The 14,405-nt window shown below is 32.7% G+C and overlaps 2 protein-coding genes across 3 annotated transcripts in view; both read right to left on the reverse strand.

Moving 5' to 3' along the window:
- LOC104887669 (uncharacterized) overlaps positions 1-5,147 on the reverse strand; it is a 39,786-nt gene extending 34,639 nt beyond the window's left edge. The window contains exons 1-2 of one of the 2 annotated variants that reach the window (XM_057392426.1): positions 4,845-5,147; positions 715-2,286 (exon numbers count right to left, since the gene is read on the reverse strand). In XM_057392426.1, coding sequence (XP_057248409.1) covers positions 1,287-2,285 — 999 coding nt within the window. In that variant the 5' untranslated portion in view covers position 2,286; positions 4,845-5,147 and the 3' untranslated portion in view covers positions 715-1,286. Of the gene's footprint in view, positions 1-714; positions 2,326-4,844 lie in introns of those variants that run through there. The other variant, XM_057392427.1, reaches the window with a different exon arrangement.
- Positions 5,148-10,305: 5,158 nt separating this feature from the next.
- LOC104887814 (UPF0481 protein At3g47200-like) lies at positions 10,306-14,405 on the reverse strand. Its single transcript, XM_010672566.3, has 2 exons — positions 13,873-14,405; positions 10,306-11,767 (listed from the first exon to the last, which is right to left on the reverse strand). The coding sequence occupies exon 2, from the start codon at positions 11,763-11,765 to the stop codon at positions 10,488-10,490; it is 1,278 nt and encodes a 425-aa protein (XP_010670868.2). The 5' UTR covers positions 11,766-11,767; positions 13,873-14,405; the 3' UTR covers positions 10,306-10,487.

Below are 14,405 nucleotides of genomic sequence, written 5' to 3' on the forward strand. Positions count from 1 at the left end.
AATAATGTGGGATACAAAACATGCATGTTGCCTTTTTCTTAATAGACTCCACCATAATAAGTCCTAGTGATAGAATATAAAGTCAATATTGGACTCCAATCATCTGTTTAATCTTTTGGTTGAGTTGGTTCTCTGATATGGGATTAAAGTCAGAGTGATAAGAAGGTCACTGGTGCGAATCTCATCCACCGTATATATTATTGATGATGACCAAAAAATAATGAAGATGCTCTTCAGTAACTGATATATATTCAATGAGACTTTCTTTTCAGAATTATACATAAATTTATGGCTGTGAGGGAGTAAGAATATAAAGTATAATAACAATTAATCATTTCCATCTACAAAAATAGTACTCCATCCGTCCCAAAATATAATTCCTATTTCTCTTTTTACTGTAATTTATGCAAGTAAAGATTAATTTTGTTCATTTAAATAAATATTGTATGGAAAAAATGACTTTAGGAGAGATAATGGAGAATAATTGGTGAAAGAACATTAATTGTAACATTTTAGTTGAATAAAAGAGGGAAAAAACAAAATTCAAGAAGCAAATAAATGATGGGACATGGTTTTTCTAGACAAATTACGGAAAAATGTGGAACTAAATATGAAAATGGGAACTATATTTTGGGACACCCAAAATGGAAATAGAAACTATATTTTGGGACGGAGGGAGTACAATAACAGTTATCCTTTAAAACTAGTATAAACCTGTAACACAGTGAGAACAAGAAGAACCACCAAATAGACCACATAAAGGGTTGACCAAGGATGATTGAAGTACTCTCTCTTCAATATGGCACGCCATTTATTCAACCTGGAGGTAGCATGCGCATGCAAATCCCGACTAACTTGAGAATAGTAGAAATTGGGAGTGTTTAACATAATGTTTCTAGTGATTCTGTTTATGATAGTTGCCACCTCGTCATCACTACCAAGGCAATGCTTGATGATTCCATGTTGAACTAGTACATGTACATCTTCTGGAGTATCGATTAATGCGTCAAGGAAGAATACATAATCAGTAAAATATGAATCTTCATAATGGTGACATTGTTCAGAAAATATGAGGCTGCGAAGAATAGCTTCCGTGGTGTCTTGAAATATTAATGTAGGAATCTGTAATATTCTGTTCGTATATTTGATTTCTAGTAAATTCTCACTGTCTGTTGCGAGAAATTTTACTCCAGTGGCCTTGAGCACTTTCGCGGTTGGAGGAAATTGAGACTCTTCGTCATCTTTAAGGTTTCGGCCTTGGCTTTTAAGAGGTAAGCAACATATCCTTAATTCAATTTTTTCCGGATTTTGATATGACTACATTTGAGATGTAAGCACCAACACTGTCTCTCTTTATTGTTTGCTGGACTATGGCCATGACTATGTTTAAGAGGTAAGCAGCAAAGTCTCGGTTCATTGTTTTTCGAGGTTTTGTCATGACAATGTTTGAAAGGTAAGCAACAGAATTGGTCTGCTTTGTTTGCTTGGTTTTGGTCATGACTACTACGTTTGATTGATGAGTAACATAGCATGTTCTCATTGCTTTCTTCGGTTTGATTGTGTCGAAGCTCGGAAGGTAAGCAACAAATTCTTAATAAATCGACGAGATCCTTAATATCTAATGCATCCTTTACTTTATCTCTACCTACTGTACATGCAGCCGCACATCCAGGAATATAAGTTCCACCTATGAAATTACAAGTAAGCTTTCTAAAGGAAATACGAGTGCGAACATTACCAAATGCCATGAGGTATAAGTCATTGAGAAGAAAAAAAGGGAGTTGGTTGTCTGCAAGAAACAAATCTTGTTCCACCTTCCCTGCCCATGCCATCATTTTTTCCATAGGATCTTCTCTAGGTGGAAAACGAGGACTACGCAACATAATATGGTAGATGATGAATGCAACATCGACCATCAACATCTCGACGAATTCGTTGCTCGAAAGACTTATATTATCTTCATAGAACGAACGAGCATCGCCCTCCAACCTCTTCAGAAAATCAATGAAATCGCCTAAGCTATAAGCTCCGTCTCCATGTATCCGATCTCCAAGTTCAAGAAAGCTTTCGAGATGCCTCAGTTTTAACTCTTGTGAACATTTTAAGGACTTCTTTTTGTAGTAAATCGGACCAATTGAAACAACTGAAGGCTCATAACATTCTCTATTTACCTTGCGAAGGTGTTCAGGTACCTTAAAAACACGGTAATCTTTGCTTTTAGATTTAGGCAACCAACTAAGCTTCTGTTGTATTGAAGTTTCCACAATCTTGGTTTCAGCTGCCATTCTGTTTTCCAAATCATATATTAGTGACACAATATCATCAATTCAACTTATCATATATTATACAGTTAGTAGTGGCACAATATCATCAATTTCAATATCTATAGGAAATGCCAAATTAATCATGTTGAAGAAAGCATAGTATACACCATAATGCGGTGGATGGAATAATTGTGAAAGGATCAATTCAACCAAAAGTTTAAGCTGATGGTTGGAGTCTCAGGAATAGTTTTATACTCTATCACGCCCTCTCACGCAAGAGCCCATTGGGTTTGAAGTGTGGATGCAGCACAGGTTATACCCGGCGCTAAATACTTCACTTAGAAAGGAGGGGTGGATGAGATTTGAACCCGTGACCTTTATGTCACATTTGCTCTGGTACCATGTCAAAGGACCAACTCAATTAAAAGCTTAATATGATGGTTGGAGTCCCAAGAATAGTTTTATACTCTATCACGCCCTCTCACGCAAGAGCCCATTGGGCTTGAAGTGTGGATGCAACACAGGTTATACCCGGCGCTAAATACTTCACTTAGAAAGGAGGGGTGGATGAGATTTGAACCTGTGACCTTTATGTCACGTTGGCTCTGGTATCCTGTCAAAGGACCAACTCAACCAAAAGCTTAAGCTGATGGTTGGAGTCCCAGGAATAGTTTTATACTCTATCACGCCCTCTCACGCAAGAGCCCATTGTGCTTGAAGTGTGGATGCAGCAGAGGTTGTCCTCAGGAACTTGAAATCTACTTTGTACTCAAAATTTGATTTATCTTTCCATAGTCAAACATGGAAAGGTGAAAAACTTTACTAGCTAGTACCACGTCCTGATTAACAAATGATTCAAAGTTCCCATTATGCCAAAAGCCTTGTTTAACCCTCTAAGTATAATGTTGACCCCTTTCTCTCCATTCACTTGACCATGCATTCTTGATAGAGTATAAAACTATTTTTAGGACTTCAACTATCAACTTAAACATTTGGTTGAGTTGATCTTTTGACATGATATTAGAGTCGGCGTGATAGAAAAGTCACAGGTTCAAATTTCATCCACCCCTCCTTTCGACGTGGAATATTTAGCGTCAGGTATGAAGTAGGCATGTGCTGCATCTACACTTCTAGCCCAATGAGCACTCGTGTGAGGGGACTTGATAAAATATAAAACTAGGTTTGGGACTCCAACTATCAGCTTAAGCGTTTGGTTGAGTTGACCCTTATTTTCAACCTATAGTAGTTATTTTTCACCTGTTATACATGTTATATTCTAAATAACATAGTGATCTTTTTTAAAAATAGTCATCCTCTCTTACATTAATTACTATTTAAAATTTATCATTTCTAACAAAGTAATATTTTTCTCATATAATCACTTTATTATGCAGCCTATTAATTATAGTCCATTTCTATGTATATTATTTTCTAACTTAGTGACCCTTTTTTCCAGATTATCACTTTTTTTAACTTATAATTACTCTTCTTTTATATTTATTGTTTTATATATAATATATATCATAGTGACTCTTTTCTCCGTATATGTAGTCACAATTTCTCACTTGTAATTACACATGGTAGCTCTATGTCCACACTAAATTTAGCTAGTATTGACTAGGTCCAGCTATATTATTTTGTCTAGCTAGATCCAAATTTATATTCAATTTTGTCGACATAAATTCATACCCGACCTAAATTCACAGAATCCAAAAGATATAAATCTAGATTTTCCATGAATAGCAAATTTCTACTTACTTTATAATACTAATTCAATCTCATGTAGTGGGCTAAACGAGATCAACGGAGTTATATAGTAGTATATGTATATTATTAGAGTTACATCACTTATTCATAAGAGTTATAGCGTGTAAAATTCATTCTCATTTCTCATATAAGTATGCTTTCTCATATGAATTCACTTATATATATATATATATATATATATATATATATATATATATATATATATAACTATAACATATAAGAACAAATGAAAATAGAAATTAGCCAGATAGAGAAAAAAAGAAGCGTAGGGGGAAGAATTTCTAAGATTGTTATTCTTGAAACTTGAAACTACAATGTGTTTGGGAATCATGCTGGTCTCATATGACCACAATAGTTGAGGTGACGGGCGGAGTATTTAGAAAACATTATACTTTCCGTGAGGGGCGGAATCATATACAAGGTTTTAAGAAAGTCATGTAATAAGAAAGAAAGATAGAGATGATATAGCTAGGTAAGCCATGAGAGTGAAAGAGAGAATGAAGAGTTACATATTATGTTATGTTACATACATACATGTATTCTGAAACTATGCAAAATAAAATATTGTAAGTAAAAAAAAGCAGCTAGAGGCAAATTTACAAGTTTTCTTATTATTCTCTAGCATATAAAAAGCCAAAAAAGACATGATGTACACGGAATTTACTCTCAAATAGTGGATACCATCTCTAAACCTTTAATCAACTAAACTAATTGCATCTGCAAGGCGAGAATACATCTATAAAATTCGTATAGCAAATACAATTCATTACAAACTATAACATATTATATCATAGAGAAGGAGAAGCAACTTACCAGGAATGTGTAGAGAGTTGGATCGTTGAGAAACCAAATTAGAGGGGTAGAAAGTAGGATTCACTGAACGTAAATCTTTTATAATCTCGTCTTAGGCCACTAAGACAGTTGACTTTTAAGAAATTAATGCTTATACATCTCTAATGCATGATTATAAAAAGAAATTACATATTTACATATCAAAGAGGGTGCATATCAGTTTTACATTCTTTTTTTGTACAGTTGTCTCCAACCTTCATTTATAATTTGTGGAAGTGAAGTGGACAGAAAATGTGTAAAAGCTTTTGTGATATTATAATTAGTATAATAGGAAAATTTATAATTTATGATGTATTATGTACTGCAAAGTGCAAATTGCTATATTAGTGCAGAATAACGAGATTGAATAATCCACGTTACTGGATCAAGTATTAGTATAATCTAGAACTAGCTAGTATTATTTTATGAAGAGTAAAAAATTTGAAGTCTTTATTCAATCATAAAATAACACTAGTAGTTGCGTTTCACCTTAAACCGTGGATCGTCACTCCCGCATTTTAATTTGAGATCTCGGATCCGCAAGTCTATTCTTAAGATCACACTTGTTTATACTACTGATCACAAAACAATAAATATATACTTAACCCTAGTGTCGTTTGTAAACTGTAACTTGTGCATGGAACCACCAAATTCTCTAAATCGCTTGACTTCCATGTTCTACTTTGCTCTCATAAACTTATAAAACTAGTGTGGGCTTATGTACCACCGTACTTAATAATTGTCGCCCCTATATTGTCTATATAATATCATACTTTTATTCATGGTGTGTTCTTTTAACCTTAAAAATCTTGAACTTATATGAATTTATTAGACCTGATTCAATTTATTGGACATGATTGAACCTGATTAATTATAATTTATTAGACCTGATTGGAATTTGTCGACCTGATTGAAACTTATTAGCCCTGATTTTAGACCTTATTGGACCTAATTCAAACTTATTTGACAAAAATTGATGCGTAATAACATAAATACTCTTTAACAAAAAAAAAAACATAAAAACTACCCTCAAAATTAGTTATGATATAATAATTATTAAACTCTAACCTTCAAAAAAATAATAATTATTAATCTCTAATGAATAACATTTTCCAATAAAAGTTACCAAAAAAATAGGAATATGATTTCAGATAACCTTGACATATAGTCCTTTTTCCAAATAACCCCCACTTTGTCACCCCTATCGAGGATAACCCTAAATTTATAATTTGTCATTAAACATGACGGAATTACAAACGGTGTTAACGTGGTTTGACTTTGGACGGGTTTTATTACGTCAGTTTAGAAGGTGGTTTAGAGTAGAGGTGATCATTTTGGCCCGGCCCGCGGCCCCGGCCCGTTTTTGGGCCGAGTTTTGGGTAGAATTTTTCCGGCCCGCTCGTATTTTTTTGGCTTCTGGCGGGTTTTGGGCAAGCCAAAAACGGCTTTTTAGTCTTTTTTTGGCCCGCAAAAGCCCGCTAATTTAGGCCCGAAATAGCGGGTTTCGGACACAAAAATTCGGCCCGAATTTTGGGCTCGGCCCGACCAATGGGCGAATGTTTTTGGCCGCGGCCCGGCCTATGATCACCTCTAGTTTAGAGTAATCTAAAAGGATGTTCATTAGTTTTGATGCATAATCCAAGGGTTTTATTGTTGATAGCAGATCACTAATAGGGCGTCAAATCACTTTCTTCACATTTAATGACATAAACCACCTAAGATGGCGCCAAACCCATCCAAAGTCAAACCATGTTTAATGACAAATTACAGAAATTAGGGTTATGTGCGATAGCGTGACAATGTGAAGGTTATTTTGGACAACGACTATATGTCAGGATTATATGAGATAAAAATACTATTTACACACTTGTCTATACACAACTTTAATTACTAATATATCTAAAGACTTGCTGGATTATTTCATATAACACTAGTAGGAACCAAAGAATGATGGCAAAGATGGATGACACTTATTAGTTGGCTATCATCGTGGCAACTTTCCCACTACATAATTTTATTCATTTTGCTTGTATGTTTATGGGATTCTAATTTCTTAAGTTGTTGAAGACATAGAATCAAGAGCTGATTTTAATTTAATAATGCAAGAACAAATAATATGGAGATTATACGGGCAAAAACTGCAGATGAAATATGATTGGATGTTGGTGAAGGAAACGTATTAATTGAAGAGGAGGATACGGAAGATGAAGAAAGGTACTTTGACGAAAAAGATACTTGAGTGATGATAATGAATCAATTGATAAAATTAATATATTTCGTTGTTATTAGTTACAAAAACATGTTAATTATAGGAATCTAAAGAAGAATTGCAAAACATTATAATTATGATGATTATTATTGTTAACCTTATTTGACCACGATTATAATATTTTTACTAATTAATAATAACAAAATTAACTGATAGTAATATAAATAAGGAAAATTTGTCAAAAAAAAAACCTTTTAGAATGTCCATTTTTAGAAACACAACCTTATAAATTTTTTTTTTGTTACTTACAACCTTTAACTTCAGCTTCTTTGCGAGATGGAACCTCCGACCTCTTTTTCGACGTTGACTGCCGCTTTCTGGCATTGACCCACATGTAGAACATCATTTAGCAATTTGAAGACTAGAAATAAATTATAAGTTTTAGATCAAGAATTTTATGAACTTGGATTTTTTTTATATAAAATTGAGGGATTTGTTGGATTAATGAACCTAGAAGGAAATACAAGTGCAAATAGGGGAGAAAAAGAAGAAAAGGTGGATCAACACAAGAAAGTGAAGGTCAACGCGAAAAATAAGTCTGAGGTTTCATTTGCCAAAAAAATTAGAAAAGGTGACTTAAATGTGTTGTCAAACAGAGCCAAAGTCTATTGAGATTTGAGATAGTTTTCATGCGAGTAATTGATTACTATATATTTCAGAAAATGTGATGTTTAATCTATGTTTTCGAAATGAAAGTTGTAACAACCCAATAGCTAATTTATAAGTGTAATTCTCCATAATTATATGAATTTTATAAATACATTTTAATGCATATTTATATATATTTTAGTATTTAAAAAATTAATTTCTTAGAGTGTTGACTATTTTAAAGTCGAAGGGATTATTTAATGATTTTGAATAATCAAATATTTCATTTAGTCATACTTTGAAAATTATTTAATAGTTTAAATAACATCTTTGAGTTGTAGTATAAAGAATTTTAAAATAGGTTAGAGGAGCCCAACTCAACTTAAGCATCCAATCAATTATTTTAAAATAGTCCATACATATTTTTCTAAGCTAACAAGGGATTGCCTATATAAACTCAACAAAACCCAAAATTCCCACACAATAATAATCACTCACCTAAAATTTCTCTTATCTCCTCTTTTCTATCTCTTCTCCCACAACTTCCCCCTCCCCTTCGATCTTCTTTCTCTCTCGGCCCAACCGCTGCCGATGCACCTGCCGCCGATGCCCCCTCTCTTCCTCGGCAGTCGTGTTCTTCCTCCCTCTCTCTTTTGTTTATTTTCTTCCTCCTCAATTTTATTTAATGTTAAGTTCGTTTATGTTTTAAGGATTGATTAAATTTTCATGATTAAAGTTTATAGTTTTGATGATTTAAATATAAATTTTAGATTATATTATTTGGGTAGTAAAATAATTAAATTTCAGATTTATTAATTTTGTTTAAGTAAGGGTTTTAAGCATCAAAGCATGAATTTCTAGGGTTTTATGAGTTGGAAATTGTAGTACTATATTATAGTTTATGAAAATTGAGTACTCTTACGATTATGATTATGTTTAAGTATGTTTTAAAGAATTTTTAACATATTATAAGTTGCTGAAATTTTTATTAGTATGCTTATGATTGAGTTTTGATTGTCAAAGTATGGATTTTTGAAGGTTTTTAATGACTAGTATGGTAGTACATACTATACTAGGAGACATTAATTGTTGAAGTTTTAATGATTAAAAAGGATTTTAAACACTTTGAAAGTTGCTGGAATTTCATTTGAGTATTGATTAGTGGTTGTATTGATATTTGGTAGACAGCGAATTCTCGTTAGGCGATTTCTAAGGTTAGTAAAGTGACCTCTCGTATTGTCTACACAAGGTACGTACATACCTATGTGTTGGTAGACTAGTATCATGTCCTAAGATTAGGATTGATGTAGTATCATGTATAGGAAATTATTTATAGTTCATATGTGATTTATATTCAAGTATAATTACATGTTTTATGTCGTTGTGTGAAATATGTTGCCTATGTTGGTTGTATTATGTTTGTATGGATGATTAATGCAAGTATATGGAATTGAGAACTTTATTTTATTAATTTACATGAGGATTAATAATAATATTATTATTGGATCATGAAGTGGATCATATTGTTCCCTTTGGATTATTTTATTTACTTTGTGCGGACTGTGAGTCTTATTTGGTAAGTTGGTTATTCACCTATGAAAGGTTAGTTGATTGTTGACTTAAATCAACAAATAAATGATGGTTATGAGACTAATAATTGATTTATCCTTAGATTGTTGAGTTGTTGATCACCTTATCATCTAATACTAAGATAAAAATGGAAGTTTCTTGTATCATTGATTATTATATTATTTGTCTTACTTTGTGAGTCATAACAAGTAAATAATTTATTAATCACTTAAAGTCAATAGCAAAAAGCTTTAAACTTGTGCACGTCTGAAGTGTTGGACTAGTATGAGTTGGAGTAATGGTAGTAGCCCATGGCTTTTCTTGGGACGGGATTGATCATGATGTCCTAATTAATTTAATTAGTACCTCAATATCGTTGGTCAAGGGAGTATAGAGTCGCGCCCGTACTTTGTCTTCTAAATTGAAGATTTGTTTGATTTGGACAAATCTTTCCATTGTTTATTCAATCTAATTTATAATTAACTTATTAGTTGTGAAGTCAAATTCAGTATAATCATTCTGTCATGCTATTATATTATTATTTATCTCTGCTTAATGCTTTCTAGTATCATGTTAGGTTTTATATTATGTATTACATAGTACTCAGCTTTGCTGATTACACATTTTTTGTGTATGTCGATCATATTTGTGTCTTATTGATCATGTGATGACCCATTAGTGAGCAGTCTCTCAGGATCAATAGAGCATCTACCGTTCCAGGTTTGAAGATGATGCATCATGGGTTTGAGATTCGTGGAGAGCTTGTGTTTAGTTTTATACTTTTATAGTTGACTTTTATTTATGGTTTGAGTATTTGAATTTTAAATTGGTTTGACTTTTGGTTTGGGTTGGAGTTGACTTTATGGTTGACTAAGTTATTAAGTTTTCAAAATATTTATTATTTTCGCTGCAAAATTCTGAATAAGCTGATACGTTATTACACAGGCGATTATGCTTTGATAATTTCTCTAGTTTTTGTATTAAAAGGTATTCTAAAAAATAGAGACTTGTCGGGATCTTACAATAAGAATTGAGAGGTTTGCAATTATATATGGTATAACTGATGTAGGACAAATTCCTAATCAACAAGTAGCTACCGATCTGGCTAGGATTCATTAGCCAACAATACTTCGGTTTTTTTACAACCCTACCTTTTAAGAAGGTTAATAGTCTTAATAACAGTCTTAATTCCTTCCCAACTAATGCACAAAGCCGGTATAAACTTGTAAGACTGTGAGAATAAGAAGCATCATTAAGTAGATCAAAGACATAATAGACCATGGATGATTAAAGTAGTCCCTCCTCAATGCAGCCTTATATCTATTCCACCTTTTGGAAACATGTGCATTCAAATCATTACCAACATTGGCATAATAGAATCGCGAAGTCAGTGCTACATGCTTGGTGGCTTGGTTAAAGAAAGTTGCGGCCATATCATCAATACTCCCAAGACAATTCTTGATTATTTTGGCTTCGATTAGAATGTGTACGTCTTCTGGAGTGTCGATCAGTGTATCGAGGAACAGCACATAATCGACGAAGTAAGAATCCATCGAATGGAAGCACTGTTCGAAAAACATGATGTTCCGAACAATTGCTTCAGTACTGTTTTGAATTTTCACTGATGGAATATGTAACACACCATCTGAAAATACGATATCTAGCAAATTCTTACCGTCACTTGCGGTAAATTTTACTCCAGCTGCCTTTAGTTCTTTCGCGGTTGGAGGAAATTTGTCAGAATTTCTATAGTTTTCGGGGAGTTGGTCTCGATGTTTTGTAGGTAAGCAACATATCCTATAGAAATCAACAAGATGCTTGATGTTTGATGCATTCTTTATCTTCTCCCTACCTATCTTACCCACAACTTCACTTGCTGGAAGGTAAATAAAACTTAAGAAATCACAAGTGAGATTTTTGAAGGTAATCTTGGGACAAGTTTCTCCAAATGCTTTGTCATATAAATCTTGGAGAATGAAATATGGTAACTGATTTTCTCCAAGCAATAAATCTTTCTTCACTTGATTAACCACTCCTAACTTGTTTTCCATAGGATGTATCGGTTTGAGCGAGAATTGATGAGAACAATGCATAAAAAAGACGATGATGAATGTGGAATCAACCATTACCATCTTGATAAACTCATCACTCTCGAGAGTTATTTTATCTGTATAGTAGGAGCGAATTTTTTCTTCCGATCCTCGAATTATGTCTATATATTGGGCTAAGCTATGATCGGAATTTGCATTTTCTAGGAAGTATTGGAGGCTCCTCAATTTGGTTTCATCAAAAGGTTTAAGAGTTGGATTGTTATAATGCAAAGGACCAATGGAAACAATTGAAGGCTCATAACATTGTTTCTTTACCTTGGAGATGTATTCAGGAACCTTTTGAATCCAATGTTTAGAGGAATATTGAACCAAAGAGTCAAGCTCGAGTTGTATTGAAGTTTCCACATCCACGATATGATCTCCCATATCTGTATATTGAACTCATTAATGGTTGAAATATTATTGTTAAACAACATTTATTTTATGCTTAATTTTTATTTCATTGCTTCATCCATATGAAAATAACAAAAAGAAAATGCTTAGTCCATCCTTAAAGAGTTAAAGTGGGCAATGTTCGTGAGACATAAATGAAATAGAGATAAAACTAGTTGTTGGCTCGGGCAATATTTTGGATCATTTTATTTACTAATGTGTGAGATTAATTAAATTTTATACCATTATAAAAATAATTATGAAACATCATATTTTGTGACAGTTGCAGTAGTATAATAGATTAACTTGAACCAATAATTAACCATCTTCTATTACTAAGAAAAATCGGATCCTAATTTTATAGGACAATCACCAAACTAAAACCTTTCAACAAAGATATGATAATAAGTACTCTTTGATACACACTTGTAGAATTGTAGTAAAAAGGCACCTATACTCAAGACTTTGTTACTGATTTAGCCAATATGGTCAAATACGGTCAAAATTTTAATTGAGCATGATGATGAAAGCTAAACATAAGATTCATAGTCATCTTTTGAAAAGAACGGGTACTCATGCAATAGATTAAAGGAGTCATCCTACTTTCAAAAAAAAAAATCATCATAAATTTATTTTATTGAAACTATTCAGTTTTGTGTTTTAAGATAAGAGATTGTTATTTTTGGGTAATGGGATGTAGTAATTCTGAGTTTTTAATTTGTTTAATTACCAGAGTTATGAATTCAATAATTGTGGTTTATATGTTATATTGTCTTTAAATATATTCTTTTCCATAAAGACCAATATGAGATTATAGATGACTTAGTTAGTATCCTTTTATACTTCAAATGAGATATTATGGATTCGAGTCTTTTCACACATATTTTATTGTTTACATTTTGTCATTTGTTTTTTTTTTTGGGGGGGGGGGAGGAGAGTACATGTGGCAGCATGACCATTCTTTGCTTTGCTTTTTTAGATATATACTAGTTGTTGGTCCGGAAAATGCCTTGAATCATTTTATTTACTAAACTGTGAGATTAGATTTTATACCATAATAAAATAATCGTGAAACATCACATTTTGTGATAGTCACAATAGTGTATAGATTAACTTGAACCAATTAGCCATCTTTCATTACTAAGAAAATTCGGATCCTAATTTACGGGACAATCACCAAGTTGAAGCCAAACAAAAACCTTTCAACAACAAATAAATAACGATAAGTCAATTTGATACACTTGTAGAATTCTAGTTAAAAAGCATATGTAGCTTAAATTGTACCCAATTTTTTGTTTAATATAGCAAATACAATCAAAAATTTTAATAAAACACGATGATGAAAGCTAAACATATGATTGACAGTCATTTGCTATTGTGGATCAAGTGGGTGCATAGTGTCTACATTAGGGACATGAATCGGTGGGAGTACATACACTACTCCAAGTTCTACTAGTTGGGGATGGACGAATATATATCTGTAAAGTGATGGAAAGATTGGCTATGGTAGGTGTTTGTAGTAATGTTCAATGCCTAATATGTACTTGGAGTACTGATTCTTGTCATAATCTATTCTTCAGATGTAATTTCAGAAAAATTGTTTGGAGGGGAATTATGGTGTGGCTTGGTATCAGGCCAGGTGTTGATGAATGATGATAACAGATTAACAGATACACTACCTAGAGGAAACGGGGAAGGAAATAATAGAATCTCAAATTGTAAACGGCAAGAATCAAATCTTTGTCACAAGGGTGGAAAGAGGGTGTCTAACAACTACCAAATACGAAAATGTTTTGGTAGAGACCGTCTTATCGAGACTATATATCTAGCCGATACATATGTTATAAATACGAAAAAGTTTTGGCGAAGATATCCTATTGAAGTAAATTATTGAGCCTGTCAAAGAAAATGTAAAATTATTGAGACTACCTAGCCGAGATCTTTGACTGCAAGATTATTTGTGTCGATTGATGGGAATGTTAGAGGTTGAAGATGGGAATTTTAGAGCTTATAGATAGGCAAAAAAACATACAATAGCATAAAAAGTCATGACAAACTATAACATATGATAAGAGTCATAGAGGAAGAAAAGCAAACGTACCAGGAATTACGCAGACTTGGATCGATGAGAAGACACAGATGGTTATTACAAACTAGAAAGTAGGAGTATTCACTAAAACGTAAAAATATTTATAATCTCGTTTTAGACACTAAGACAATTGACTTTGAAGGAAAAGCTACTAATAGGACATCTCTAATTCATAGATACAAAAAAAAAAATGTTGGAATATCATGAATTTGTTGTAAATATTTTTTTGGTGTAAATGAGCGACTAAGCGAAGTAATGTAGACGAGATTCGATCTCAAGTCTAAAATACCACCCACACAAGACTTTAATTTACCAACTAAGGTAGATGATATCCACTCATGAATTTGTTACATGAGGCTTCAAATTACTGATTCATGTTCTTTTTAGAACCTATCTTAGGCCTATTTCATTTAAGTTGATTAGAAGGGTATTGTATAAACATTCTAATTATTTTATGAGTCTAGATAATGTGATTAGTTTGGTCTCTGGATGCCTACCACATTATTAGTAAATTATGTAAATGATACTCATTTTTCTTGGTTTAT

The sequence above is a fragment of the Beta vulgaris genome, chromosome 2 (genome assembly GCF_026745355.1).
Source record: "Beta vulgaris subsp. vulgaris cultivar EL10 chromosome 2, EL10.2, whole genome shotgun sequence".
In the NCBI taxonomy this organism is placed as follows: domain Eukaryota; kingdom Viridiplantae; phylum Streptophyta; class Magnoliopsida; order Caryophyllales; family Amaranthaceae; genus Beta; species Beta vulgaris.

Bases quoted from the DNA above. Each gene is read 5' to 3' on its own strand.
- LOC104887814 (XM_010672566.3), bottom strand. From the start codon at position 11,765: ATGGGAGATCATATCGTGGATGTGGAAACTTCAATACAACTCGAGCTT.